General features: G+C 47.1%; 1 protein-coding gene across 6 annotated transcripts in view; it reads right to left on the bottom strand.

Annotated features, from left to right (window-relative positions):
• Positions 1-11598, bottom strand: part of LOC128704504 (DNA ligase 1-like) — a 40022-nt gene extending 28424 nt beyond the window's left edge. Inside the window, exons 1-3 of one of the 6 annotated variants that reach the window (XM_070079671.1) lie at positions 11557-11574; positions 10423-10538; positions 4199-5088 (exon numbers count right to left, since the gene is read on the bottom strand). In XM_070079671.1, coding sequence (XP_069935772.1) covers positions 4199-4514 — 316 coding nt within the window. In that variant the 5' untranslated portion in view covers positions 4515-5088; positions 10423-10538; positions 11557-11574. Of the gene's footprint in view, positions 1-4198; positions 5089-10422; positions 10539-11258; positions 11387-11406; positions 11526-11556 lie in introns of those variants that run through there. The other 5 variants (XM_070079672.1, XM_070079670.1, XM_070079673.1 and 2 more) reach the window with 5 other exon arrangements.
• Positions 11599-14647: the final 3049 nt, after the last annotated feature.

Raw genomic sequence — 14647 nt, 5'->3', positions numbered from 1 at the left:
AGACCGCAGACAGAGTACAGACTAGGTGGACAAAGACTACAGACCTCACTCAGGGAGAAAGACCTTGGGGTGACCATAACACCGAGCACGTCACCGGAGGCACACATCAACCAAATAACTGCTGCAGCATACGGGCGCCTGGCAAACCTGAGAATAGCGTTCCGATGCCTTAATAAGGAATCGTTCAAGACACTGTACACTGTGTATGTTAGGCCCATACTGGAGTATGCAGCACCAGTCTGGAACCCACACCTGGTCAAGCACGTCAAGAAGTTAGAGAAAGTACCAAGGTTTGCAACAAGGCTAGTCCCAGAGCTCAGGGGAATGTCGTACGAGGAAAGGTTGAGGGAAATTGGACTGACGACACTGGAGGACAGAAGGGTCAGGGGAGACATGATAACGACATACAAGATACTGCGGGGAATAGACAAGGTGGAGAGAGATAGGATGTTCCAGAGAGGAGACACAGAAACAAGGAGTCACAACTGGAAGCTGAAGACTCAGACGAGTCACAGGGACGTTAGGAAATATTTCTTCAGTCATAGAGTCGTCAGGAAGTGGAATAGCCTAGCAAGTGAAGTAGTGGAGGCAGGAACCATACATAGTTTTAAGAAGAGGTATGACAAAGCTCAGGAAGCAGAGAGGGAGAGGACCTAGTAGCGATCAGTGAAGAGGCGGGGCCAGGAGCTGAGTCTCGACCCCTGCAACCACAATTAGGTGAGTACAATTAGGTGAGTACACACACACACACACACGCACACACACACACACACACACACACACACACACACACACACACACACACAGGTATGAGAAACTTCCTGCAGGAGGTTCAGTGGGACAGAGAAATGGTAGGAAAATCAGTAAACGAGATGATGGAATATGTGGCAACAAAGTGCAAGGAGGCAGAGGAAAGTTTTGTTCCTAAGGGAAACAGAAATAATAGGAAGACCAAAACGAGTCCTTGGTTTACCCGAAGGTGTAGGGAGGCAAAAACTAAGTGCAACAGAGAATGGAAAAGGTACAGGAGGCATAGGACCCAGGAAAACAAGGAGATTAGTAGAAGAGCCAGAAACGAGTATGCGCAGATAAGGAGGGAGGCCCAGCGACAGTATGAAAACGACATAGCATCGAAAGTCAAATCTGACCCGAAACTGCTGTATAGCCACATTAGGAGGAAGACAACAGTCAAGGACCAGGTGATAAGGCTGAGGAAAGAAGGTGGAGAACTCACAAGAAACGATCAAGAGGTATGTGAGGAGCTCAACACGAGATTTAAGGAAGTATTTACAGTAGAGACAGGAAGGACTCTGGGGGGACAGACCAGATGGGGACACCAACAAGGAATACACCAACAAGTGTTGGACGACATACATACAGATGAGGAGGAGGTGAAGAAACTGCTAAGGGACATCGATACCTCAAAGGCAATGGGACCGGACAACATCTCTCCATGGGTCCTTAGAGAGGGAGCAGATATGTTGTGCGTACCACTTACCACAATCTTCAACACATCCCTGGAAACTGGGCAACTACCTGAGGTATGGAAGACGGCAAATGTAGTTCCCATTTTCAAAAAAGGAGACAGAAAAGAGGCACTAAACTATAGACCTGTGTCATTGACGTGTATAGTATGCAAAATTATGGAGAAGATTATCAGGAGGAGAGTGGTGGAGCACCTGGAACGGAACAGGAGTATAAATGCCAACCAGCACGGATTCACTGAAGGCAAATCCTGTGTCACAAACCTTCTGGAGTTTTACGATAAAATAACAGAAGTAAGACAAGAGAGAGAGGGGTGGGTTGATTGCATCTTCTTGGACTGCAAGAAGGCCTTTGACACAGTTCCTCACAAGAGATTAGTGCAGAAGCTAGAGCATCAGGCGCATATAACAGGAAGAGCACTGCAATGGATCAGACAATACCTGACAGGGAGGCAACAACGAGTCATGGTACGTAATGATGCATCACAGTGGGCACCTGTGACGAGCGGGGTCCCACAGGGGTCGGTCCTAGGACCAGTGCTATTTTTGGTATATGTGAACGACATGACGGAAGGGTTAGACTCAGAAGTGTCCCTGTTTGCAGATGATGTGAAATTAATGAGGAGAATTAAATCTGATGAGGACCAGGCAGGACTTCAAAGAGACCTGGACAGACTGGACACCTGGTCCAGCAAATGGCTTCTCGAATTTAATCCTGCCAAATGCAAAGTCATGAAGATAGGGGAAGGGCACAGAAGACCACAGACAGAGTATAGGCTAGGTGGCCAAAGACTGCAAACCTCACTCAAGGAGAAAGATCTTGGGGTGAGTATAACACCGAGCATGTCTCCGGAAGCACACATCAATCAGATAACTGCTGCAGCATATGGGCGCCTGGCAAACCTGAGAACAGCATTCCGACACCTTAGTAAGGAATCATTCAAGACACTGTACACCGTGTATGTCAGGCCCATACTGGAGTATGCAGCACCTGTTTGGAACCCGCACTTGATAAAGCACGTCAAGAAACTAGAGAAAGTACAAAGGTTTGCAACAAGGTTAGTTCCAGAGCTAAGGGGAATGTCCTATGAAGAAAGATTAAGGGAAATCGGCCTGACGACACTGGAGGACAGGAGGGTCAGGGGAGACATGATAACGACATATAAAATACTGCGTGGAATAGACAAGGTGGACAAGGACAGGATGTTCCAGGGAGGGGACACAGAAACAAGAGGCCACAATTGGAAGTTGAAGACACAAATGAGTCAGAGAGATAGTAGGAAGTATTTCTTCAGTCATAGAGTTGTAAGGCAGTGGAATAGCCTAGAAAATGACGTAGTGGAGGCAGGAACCATACACAGTTTTAAGACGAGGTTTGATAAAGCTCATGGAGCGGGGAGAGAGAGGGTCTAGTAGCAACCGGTGAAGAGGCGGGGCCAGGAGCTAGGACTCGACCCCTGCAACCACAAATAGGTGAGTACAAATAGGTGAGTACACACACACACACACAGGAGCTGAGTCTCGACCCCTGCGACCACAATTAGGTGAGTACAGTAGAATAGTCTGGAGAGTGATGTAGTGGAGGCAGGATCCATACATAGCTTTAAGATGAGGTATGATAACTCATGGAGCAGGAAGAGTGGACCTAGTTAGTGACCAGTGAAGAGGCTGGGCCAGGAGCTATGACTCAACCCCTACAACTACAATTAGGTGAGTACACACACAGTACAGAACATAAGAACCAGGGGAGACATGAGAACAACATACAAAATGCTCAGAAGAATTAATATTAGAGTAGACAGGAATAGACAGAGGCGAGAAACAAGTATTCAAGGGCACAGCTGGAAGTTAAAGGCACAGATAAGTCACACAGATATCAGGAAGTAATTTTTCAGCCTCAGGATGGTCAGGAACTGCGATAATCTAGACAATGGAGCGGTAGTGACAGGTTCCATACATAGTGTTAAGAGCAGGTACGATAGGGCAAGGCGAGAGGAGGGGCCAGGAGCTAAGACTCGACCTCTGCAATCACATATAGTCAAATACACATAGGTAAGCACACATACATATGTAAATATGTCTAATATTTTAGACAAACAGAGCACGTATACTAAATACTGTTAAGAAAACAGTCTAACGTCTACATTATGTGGATAATTGGTCCACAGAACCGACAAGATGATATATCAGACATGTGCAACCCTTCAGGCTTCATCAGTTTTATACGAAGATGAATGGTGAAGATCAGGAGTGTGTGGTAATCAGTCCCACAACCTGGAGTTGATTAATAATACCCTGTTAAGTGTCGTGTAGAGTGCACTTACTTTCCTGAGTGTCGTGTAGAGTACATTTACCCTGTTAAGTGTCGTGTAGAGTGCACTTACTTTCCTGAGTGTCGTGTAGAGTGCACTTACTTTCCTGAGTGTCGTGTAGAGTACACTTACCTTGCTGAGTGTCGTGTAGAGTACACTTACCTTGCTGAGTGTCGTGTAGAGTACACTTACCTTGCTGAGTGTCGTGTAGAGTACACTTACCTTGCTGAGTGTCGTGTAGAGTACATTTACCTTGCTGAGTGTCGTGTAGAGTACACTTACCTTGCTGAGTGTCGTGTAGAGTACACTTACCTTGCTGAGTGTCGTGTAGAGTACACTTACCTTGCTGAGTGTCGTGTAAAGTACATTTACCTTGCTGAGTGTCGTGTAGAGTCCACTTACCTTGCTGAGTGTCGTGTAGAGTGCACTTTCCGTGTTGAGTGCCAATGTCTCCTACAGAGTGCCTCCTGCCACAGGAATCATCCTCCAATAATGACTGCAGTTCCTCCGTACATCCAGTGTCTACCTCCGCCTCCACTATACTGGAGCCTCCAGGGCTAAACTGGATACCCAACTCGTAGAGAACTTTCTCCAGGTAATTACCATATATATCACTGTCCCTACAAGTGTCTTCTAGGGAAGTATGAGTGTATGATAGGGAACTACACTCCATAGCCTCCACACCCTTCACAAAAGTCAATTTTTTCTGTACTGACATGTTTCTCTTGTCGGATTTTAGCCCTCAAGTTAAAATAAGTTCCTTAAAGTTCCTTAAAGTTCCCACTACACTGATTAAAGCTTTTTCTAAAATGGTTTGGTCTCGTAAGAGATGTAGTGACGGATCCACGTCCAGAGATGAAGTGAGTCTGGCTGGATGTGGATGCTGTGGTTTGGTCTCGTAAGAGATGTAGTGACGGGTCCACGTCCAGAGATGAAGTGAGTCTGGCTGGATGTGGATGCTGTGGTTTGGTCTCGTAAGAGATGTAGTGACGGGTCCACGTCCAGAGATGAAGTGAGTCTGGCTGGATGTGGATGCTGTGGTTTGGTCTCGTAAGAGATGTAGTGACGGGTCCACGTCCGGAGATGAAGTGAGTCTGGCTGGATGTGGATGCTGTGGTTTGGTCTCGTAAGAGATGTAGTGACGGGTCCACGTCCAGAGATGAAGTGAGTCTGGCTGGATGTGGATGCTGGACGGTTGTGGCCAACACAGTTCGTTTCACGATGTTTTTTCCGACTGCAACGTGTACACTTTATGTTGAGATGAACGTATGCAGGGTTTTCTCAGAAGTGTCCTGAAGAAGTTCAATTAAACTGTTAGTGGACACTTATGCAAGACACATTGACTCAAGTATTGCACTAGAAATGAAAAGTTTCTCTAGCATTCTTATCCTAACTATAATTGGTAGTTTCTACAAGATTGGCTACCAAAAGCAGTCAACAAATACACGTTATCTCTAATTTGCTGTTATTATTCTAGACGTCAATTCGAAATTGTGGAAGGTCTCAGTCAGATGACCAAAAGCTCCAGTTGTGGGTCATCATATGACTAAGACCCACGTCAGGAAGCACTTGTCCTGTTTCCTGACAACCTTACCTAACCTAACCGTCATCTCAGATGGAAGTATAACAGGCCATGATCTTACATCCACAAACTCTTACACCAGTGACACAGTACCATGTAATCTTCAATGTCAGTGCCTCATCTACTAGACCAGTCAAGACATGAGTGCCACATGGCAGTGTCCTTCACTGTCTTGTGGTCCTCAGCTGTGTCAATAACCTCACCAGCGACTGCCGGGAAATTTTAGCTGGCGAAACAGCCTCTGTCATCTCAGACACACATCACAGTCTCTCCTCAGCATCATTAGTCAAGATACCCGCTCGTGTCACAATAACCTGACAACACTGACAGCACCTTCTAGATTCCAATAGATCCATTGCTGTTTTCAAGACCCCTGGCTGTCTTCAAGACCCCTGGCTGTCTTCAAGACCCCTGGCTGTCTTCAAGACCCCTGGCTGTCTTCAAGACCCCTGGCTGCCTTCAAGACTCTTGGCTGTCTTCAAGACCCCTGGCTGTCTTCAAGACCCCTGGTTGTCTTCAAGACCCCTGGTTGTCTTCAAGACCCCTGGCTGTTTTCAAGACCCCTGGCTGTTTTCAAGACCCCTGGCTGTTTTCTAAACCCCTGGCTGTTTTTAAGACCCCTGGTTGTCTTCAAGACCCCTGGCTGTTTTCAACACTCATAGCTGTTTTCAAGACTCTTGGCTATCTTCAAGACCCCTGGCTGTCTTCCAGACCCCTGGCTATCTTCAAGACTCTTGGCTGTCTTCAAGACCCCTGGCTGTCTTCAAGAATCTTGGCTGTCTTCAAGACCCCTGGCTGTCTTCAAGACTCTTGGCTGTCTTCAAGACCCCTGGCTGTCTTCAAGACTCTTGGCTGTCTTCAAGACCCCTGGCTGTCTTCAAGACCCCTGGCTGTCTTCAAGACCCCTGGCTGTCTTCAAGACTCTTGGCTGTCTTCAAGACCCCTGGCTGTCTTCAAGAATCTTGGCTGTATTCAAGATCCCTGGCTGTCTTCAAGACTCTTGGCTGTCTTCAAGACCCCTGGCTGTCTTCAAGACCCCTGGCTGTCTTCAAGACACCTGGCTGTCTTCAAGACCCCTGGCTGTCTTCAAGACTCTTGGCTGTCTTCAAGACCCCTGGCTGTCTTCAAGAATCTTGGCTGTCTTCAAGACCCCTGGCTGTCTTCAAGACCCCTGGCTGTCCTCAAGACTCTTGGCTGTCTTCAAGACCCCTGGCTGTCTTCAAGACTCTTGGCTGTCTTCAAGACCCCTGGCTATCTTCAAGAATCTTGGCTGTCTTCAAGACCCCTAGCTATCTTCAAGACTCTTGGCTGTCTTCAAGACTCCTGGCTGTCTTCAAGAATCTTGGTTGTCTTCAAGAACCCTGGCTGTCTTCAAGACCCCTGGCTATCTTCAAGAATCTTGGCTGTCTTCAAGACCCCTGGCTATCTTCAAGAATCTTGGCTGTCTTCAAGACCCCTGGCTATCTTCAAGAATCTTGGCTGTCTTCAAGACCCCTGGCTATCTTCAAGACCCCTGGCTGTCTTCAAGATCCCTGGCTGTCTTCAAGACTCCTGGCTGTCTTCAAGACCCCTGGCTATCTTCAAGAATCTTGGCTGTCTTCAAGACCCCTAGCTGTCTTCAAGACCCCTGGCTGTCTTCAAGACCCCTGGCTGTCTTCAAGATCCCTGGCTGTCTTCAAGACTCCTGGCTGTCTTCAAGACCCCTGGCTGTCTTCAAGATCCCTGGCTGTCTTCAAGACTCCTGGCTGTCTTCAAGACCCCTGGCTATCTTCAAGACCCCTGGCTGTCTTCAAGATCCCTGGCTGTCTTCAAGACTCCTGGCTGTCTTCAAGACCCCTGGCTATCTTTAAGAATCTTGGCTGTCTTCAAGACCCCTGGCTGTCTTCAAGACCCCTGGCTGTCTTCAAGACCCCTGGCTGTCTTCAAGACTCCTGGCTGTCTTCAAGACCCCTGACTTTCTTCAAGACCCCTGGCTGTTTTCAAGACCCCTGGCTATCTTCAAGACCCCTGGCTGTCTTCAAGACCCCTGGCTGTCTTCAAGACCCCTGGCTGTCTTCAAGACCCCTGGCTGTCTTCAAGACCCCTGGCTATCTTCAAGACCCCTGGCTGTCTTCAAGACCCCTGGCTGTCTTCAAGACCCCTGGCTGTCTTCAAGACCCCTGGCTGTCTTCAAGACCCCTGGCTATCTTCAAGAATCTTGGCTGTCTTCAAGACCCCTGGCTGTCTTCAAGACCCCTGGCTGTCTTCAAGACCCCTGGCTGTCTTCAAGACCCCTGGCTGTCTTCAAGAATCTTGGCTGTCTTCAAGACCCCTGGCTATCTTCAAGAATCATGGCTGTCTTCAAGACCCCTGGCTGTCTTCAAGACCCCTGGCTGTCTTCAAGACTCTTGGTTGTCTTCAAGACCCCTGGCTGTCTTCAAGACCCCTGGCTGTCTTCAAGACTCTTGGTTGTCTTCAAGACCCCTGGCTGTCTTCAAGACTCCTGGCTGTCTTCAAGACCCCTGGCTGTCTTCAAGACCCCTGGCTGTCTTCAAGAATCTTGGCTGTCTTCAAGACCCCTGGCTGTCTTCAAGACCCCTGGCTATCTTCAAGAATCTTGGCTGTCTTCAAGACCCCTGGCTATCTTCAAGAATCTTGGCTGTCTTCAAGACTCTTGGCTGTCTTCAAGACCCCTGGCTGTCTTCAAGAGGGAGATGGACAGACACCTGGTACTGTCAGGTACTGTCCAGCCCGGCTTGACAGTACCTAACAAGCGACACAGGATGCAAAACAACCACAGAGGGAGTTGAATGATAGCTCTAGGCCTTTCGTGTTGCAGTCAACACATCATCAGGAGTTTGCAATGTTGCATAAATGAGTACGTAATCTTAGAAAAGTCACTCCGAGGGACACCTTGCAGCTTGTGGAAAGAAGCAAAGAGTACTCACTCATTACTACAACATTGCAAGCTCCTAATGATGTAGTGATTGCAACACGAAAGGCCTAGAGCTATCATTAAACTCCCCCTGTGATTGTTTTGCATATATTTATACTGTACTGTTGTTAATGAACCGAGGTCCTGTGAGTAGCAGACTTTAAGTGTTCCTGGTGAAAGCTACCGTGACCGCAGGGTACAGCGCTGGGTCCGCTTCTGCTGGATCCACGTGCAATTTCCCGTCAATTTATATTAAATAGTGACCTTTAGAGAAGGTCATTTAAGTCACTTTTCTCTGAACATTTTTAATGTCAACAAGTGGGTAGATACGTGGGTAGATATGTGGGTAGATATGTGGGTAGACACGTGGGTAGATAAGTCGGTAGGTAAATAGGTAGGATAGTTCATAAGTGGTGATTGAAAGCCACTTTAAGCCTTCAGAACTTCTGGCATACATGGCTTGACCCACACTGATACAGGAAGGATACGTGTATGGTGTATTAACAATGGAACATGATACACGAGCGATACCTGTATGATGTATTGGTCTGACATGTTAGATATGATCTATTAATATCAACCAACGTATTATACTGCGTCATTGTTACTGCGTCAGTGTGTTACTGCGTCAGTGTGTTACTGCGTCAGTGTGTTACTGCGTCAGTGTGTTACTGCGTCAGTGTTGTACTGCGTCAGTGTGTGTACTCACCTATTTGTGGTTGCAGGGGTCGAATCGGAGCTCAGTATGTTGCGTCAGTATGTTGCGTCAGTATGCTGTTGCGCCATTATTGAATGATAGAATGGTGTCAGTTTCTTTCAGTCTGACGTGAATGAAGTCCATAGAACCTAGGTAGTGTTCTGCCATATTGTGTAGTGCCAGTATGACAGTGTCTTTGTAAGGACCTGCCTTGTATGGGATAGTTAGTTTAATATGTTTATGCACACCATACCCATCCTGTGGGCGGTAGTCACCCCATACCCATCCTGTGGGCGGTAGTCACCCCATACCCATCCTGTGGGCGGTAGTCACCCTATACCCATCCTGTGGGCGGTAGTCACCCCATACCCATCCTGTGGGCGGTAGTCACCCCATACCCATCCTGTGGGCGGTAGTCAAAAGACTACAGAGGTACATAATGGGTCCAGGGACTGTACCTCAACATTACAGAGATACATAATGGGTCCATGGACTGCACCTCAACATTACAGAGGTACATAATGGGTCCAGGGACTGTACCTCAACATTACAGAGGTACATAATGGGTCAAGGGACTGTACCTCAACATTACAGAGGTACATAATGGGTCAAGGGACTGTACCTCAACATTACAGAGGTACATAATGGGTCCAGGAACTGTACCTCAACATTACAGAGGTACATAATGGGTCCAGGGACTGTACCTCAACATTACAGAGGTTCACAAAGGATCCAGGGACTGTACCTCAACGTTACAGAGGTACATAATGGGTCCAGGGACTGTACCTCAACATTACAGAGGTACATAATGGGTCCAGGGACTGTACTTCAACATTACAGAGGTATATAATGGGTCAAGGGACTGTACCTCAACATTGCAGAGGTACATAATGGGTCCAGGGACTGTACCTCAACATTACAGAGGTACATAATGGGTCCAAGGACTGTACCTCAACATTACAGAGGTACATAATGGGTCCAGGGACTGTACCTCAACATTACGGAGGTACATAATGGGTCCAGGGACTGTACCTCAACATTACAGAGGTACATAATGGGTCCAGGGACTGTACCTCAACATTACAGAGGTACATAATGGGTCCAGGGACTGTACCTCAACATTACAGAGGTACATAATGGGTCCAGGGACTGTACCTCAACATTACAGAGGTACATAATGGGTCCAGGGACTGGCCCCAAAGTTTTGATAGCTGAACTAATTACAAAGGTAATGAACTCACAAGTTGCAAGAGTAATGAATCATATAAGTTACTTACTTACTTACGTCTATACATAACTAAATTCATGAACAAATTATAGAGTAATGAGCAATTCACACGTCCACACCCGGTCACAACTCACACCTCAACTAGGTGAGTACAACTAGGCGAGTACACACACACACACACACACACACACACACACACACACACCTTGTATGGGCCAGTAGTCCTCCAGCAGTGTCCTTCCATTCTTATGCCATGGTGGTGTATCTGTAAGGAGCTGCCTTATATGGGCCAGTAGGCCTCCAGTAGTGCTATTCTATATTCTTAAACATTAAAAAACAATGAAAATGGTTTTAAAACACGAGGATAAATCATGCTGGTCAGCTGGCTGAAAGGTGGCATCATGATCCCTCTACATGACCTTCCTGAGTAGCGACATGACCTGTGTCAGTGAGGTTATTTAGGTACAGGTACACGTGAGTACAGTTATCATATCAGTAAGGTTATTTAGGCACAGGTACACGTGAGTACAGTTATCATACATAGTGTAAATTATCCTCCAGGATGACCCAAAAAAGTCAAAGTGACTTATTCCCGTTGAGGTCCTGTGTTAGCCGGGTTGGTAGCGCACTCAGCTCACACATTGAGGTCCGTGGTTCGATCCCGGGTAGGGGTGGAAAAATTAGGACGTGTTTCCTTAAGATACTTGTCACTGTTCACTTAGTAGTAAGCAGGTGCCTGGGTGTTAGTCACCTTACACCTGCTATCCCTCGTCACCTACCAGTAAATAGATACCTTGGTGTTAGGTAACTAGTATGGGTAGCATCCTGGAGACAAAATTAACCAAGTTTCAGGAAATGCTCTCTACATAACCAGGAACTTTCTATATGTCATTGATGTGAGCTATGGTCTGTATAAGTTGTATCATATACTGGTAGAAATATAGATTATTATTATTAATATCCACATATAGCTGGCCTTGCCCAGGCCAGCAGTCACTGCTACTGTCTCACTATACTAACAGCAATAACCCACTGGCTTACCCACAATACACCTTTCGCTACGTATTCTACACAAGCCACAGGTCCACTGATACGTATTTCAACTCAAAATAGCAAATTCAGCCAAAAACGTTTGTGGCCAGTAATACTAAAGTACCACACAGTAATATAATGATAAAAATATTCCTACCTGACAACTAACATTCCCCGTATAGCGACACCCTGGATAGATATTTAGCATAATATGTTAGGTTACGTTACAGAGCTAGGGATATAGAGCGTTTCTCGTCCTTCTCTGACCACTGGATGCTGGACACTTTGTTTGTACCAGGCAACTCACACTGTCTACGTGGCATCACAAACGAACTCTGCGCAACCTGTGTATACACTGAGTCAGTAAGATTATTCTGCCACAGGTACACATATATAGTTACATAATGATCATATATATTACCATATGTGTAGATTACTTTCTAGAATAATCTAAAAAAGTCAACGTGGCTTATTTCTATCTTGTCGGTACTGTATACCGTTCATGTATAAGAAGATAAATATACCGGGTGATAAATATACCGGATCGCGGGGGTGGCGGCCCGGTGGCCTGGTGGGTAAAGCTCCCGCTTCACACACGGAGGGCCCGGGTTCGATTCCCGGCGGGTGGAAACATTTCGACACGTTTCCTTACACCTGTTGTCCTGTTCACCTAGCAGCAAATAGGTACCTGGGTGTTAGTCGACTGGTGTGGGTGGCATCCTGGGGGACAAGATTAAGGACCACAATGGAAATAAGTTAGACAGTCCTCGATGACGCACTGACTTTCTTGGGTTATCCTGGGTGGCTAACCCTCCGGGGTTAAAAATCCCAACGAAATCTTATCTTATCTTATCTTAAAGCCCCCGCGGCCCGGGCCATAACCACGATAACCCCAAAAATCAGAGAGTGATTTATTTCCACTGTGAGCCTTGTAGACTATATTACACAAACGTCAGGAAACACTTGTCCTGTTACCTGACAAACATTACCCATCCTAACCTAACCAAGTATATCCAGATGTGTGTAAGATAAGATTTCGTTCGGATTTTTAACCCCGGAGGGTTTAAACCATACCCCCGGCCGGGATTGAACCCGCGGTCATAGAGTCTCAAAACTCCAGCCCGTCGCGTTAGCCACTAGACCAGCTAGCCACAATAAGATTCATCCAACTAGGTATATTTCTACACCATAGGAAGGTTAGCACAGGCACCTCTGTGACCACAAATGCAAGTTTTTACAGACGAATCTCCAGCTAGCGTGGCCGTGACGAACTCTAGCTCAAGTCCCCTCACTGCCGTCAACATGACTCAAGAAATCGTAATGACACGATTGCAAATAAACCATACCCCCGGCCGGGATTGAACCCGCGGTCATTGTGGCTAGCTGGTCTAGTGGCTAGCGCGACGGGCTGGAGTTTTGAGACTCTATGACCGCGGGTTCAATCCCGGCCGGGGGTATGGTTTATTTGCAATCGTGTCATTACGATTTCTTGAGTCCCGGAGGGTTTGCCGCCCAGGATATCCCAAGAAAGTCAGTGCGTCATCCAGGACTGTCTTATTTCCAATGTGGTCTTCAATCTTGTCCCCCCAGGATGCCACCCACACCAGTTACCTAACACCCGGGTACCTATATTACTGCTAGGTAAACAGGGACAGCAGGTGTCTTAAGGAAACACGTCCTATTTTTTTCACCAGTACCGGGGATCGAACCCCGGACCTCAGTGTGTGAGCTGAGTGCGCTACCCACCCAGCTACGGGACAACAATATATATTTATGGATTACTGCTTGAAATGCAGCATATACTAGTGGTTTTCTTATGTCATGTAAGTTACTTAACCTGTATACTGCAGACATGAGGTTGTATGGTACACAGCAGTTGTATGGTATACAGCAGTTGTATGGTATACAGCAGTTGTATGGTATACAGCAGTTGTAGGGTATACAGCAGTTGTATGGTACACAGCAGTTGTATGGTATACAGCAGTTGTATGGTATACAGCAGTTGTATGGTACACAACAGTTGTATGGTATACAGCAGTTGTATGGTATACAGCAGTTGTATGGTATACAGCAGTTGTATGGTATACAGCAGTTGTATGGTATACAGCAGTTGTATGGTATACAGCAGCTGTGTAACCAGAGTTACTCAGACTTGAGGCCAGACATGTATAACCTGTGCTGACACAGACAACAAGCAGACTGTCAGAAGTTCTCGTCTATTCTGAACCAGTGATGAGATACAGTCATCCACAATACCCAGAATTCACAGCGTTGAGTGCCCCTCCATATGTAGCTGTGGCGCAAGGTGCCATCTTTGAGTGCCCCTCTATCTATAGCTGTAACACAAGGTGCCATCTTTGAGTGCCCCTCTATCTGTAGCTGTGACACAAGGTGCCATCTTTGAGTGCCCTTCCATCTGTAGCTGTGACACAAGGTGCCATCTTTGAGTGCCCCTCTATCTGTAGCTGTGACACAAGGTGCCATCTTTGAGTGCCCTTCCATCTGTAGCTGTGACACAAGGTGCCATCTTTGAGTGCCCCTCCATCTGTAGCTGAGACACAAGGTGCCATATTTGAGTGCCCCTCTATCTGTAGCTGTTACACAAGGTGCCATCTTTGAGTGCCCTTCCATCTGTAGCTGAGACACAAGGTGCCATCTTTGAGTGCCCTTCCATCTGTAGCTGTGACACAAGGTGCCATCTTTGAGTGCCCTTCCATCTGTAGCTGTGACACAAGGTGCCATCTTTGAGTGCCCTTCTATCTGTAGCTGTGACACAAGGTGCCATCTTTGAGTGCCCTTCTATCTGTAGCTGTGACACAAGGTGCCATCTTTGAGTGCCCCTCCATCTGTAGCTGTGGCACTAGGTGCCTAAAGCAAATAAGTTTACTTAGGTACAGGTATACATATGTACAATTATCATAGTGTAAATTTCTCTTGTACTATCTCAATATTCAAACCTTGAAAGTTAAAACAGCTATGAAGTAAGTCACTATACACCGGGTGGGGCTTGAACTCGCGGTTAGTGAGTCGTTGAGCTTCAGACCGACACGTTAGCCACTTTGTATAACAGTGTATACCTGGAGAGGGTCTCTGTTGTCAACGCCCCCACGGCCAGGTCTGTGACCAGGCCTCCTGGTGGATCAGAGCCTGATCAACCAGGCTGTTACTGCTGGCTGCACGCAAACGAACGTACGAGCCACAGCCTGGCTGGTCAGGAACGGTGTTAGTGTATTACTACCGGACAGACACCTGAAGTCAGTACCTGACCAACCGGGCTGTGGCTCCTACGTCAGCTTGCGTGCTGCCAGAAGTAACAGCCTGGTTGTTCAGACCCTGGTCCACCATGAGGCCTGGTCTCAGACCGAGCAGAGGGGGCGCTGACCCCCGACACCCTATCC

This window comes from Cherax quadricarinatus, unplaced genomic scaffold, assembly GCF_038502225.1.
Source record: "Cherax quadricarinatus isolate ZL_2023a unplaced genomic scaffold, ASM3850222v1 Contig3, whole genome shotgun sequence".
NCBI lineage: Eukaryota > Metazoa > Arthropoda > Malacostraca > Decapoda > Parastacidae > Cherax > Cherax quadricarinatus.
Note: the sequence above shows the minus strand (reverse complement) of the source record. Positions and strands in the feature narration are given on the sequence as shown.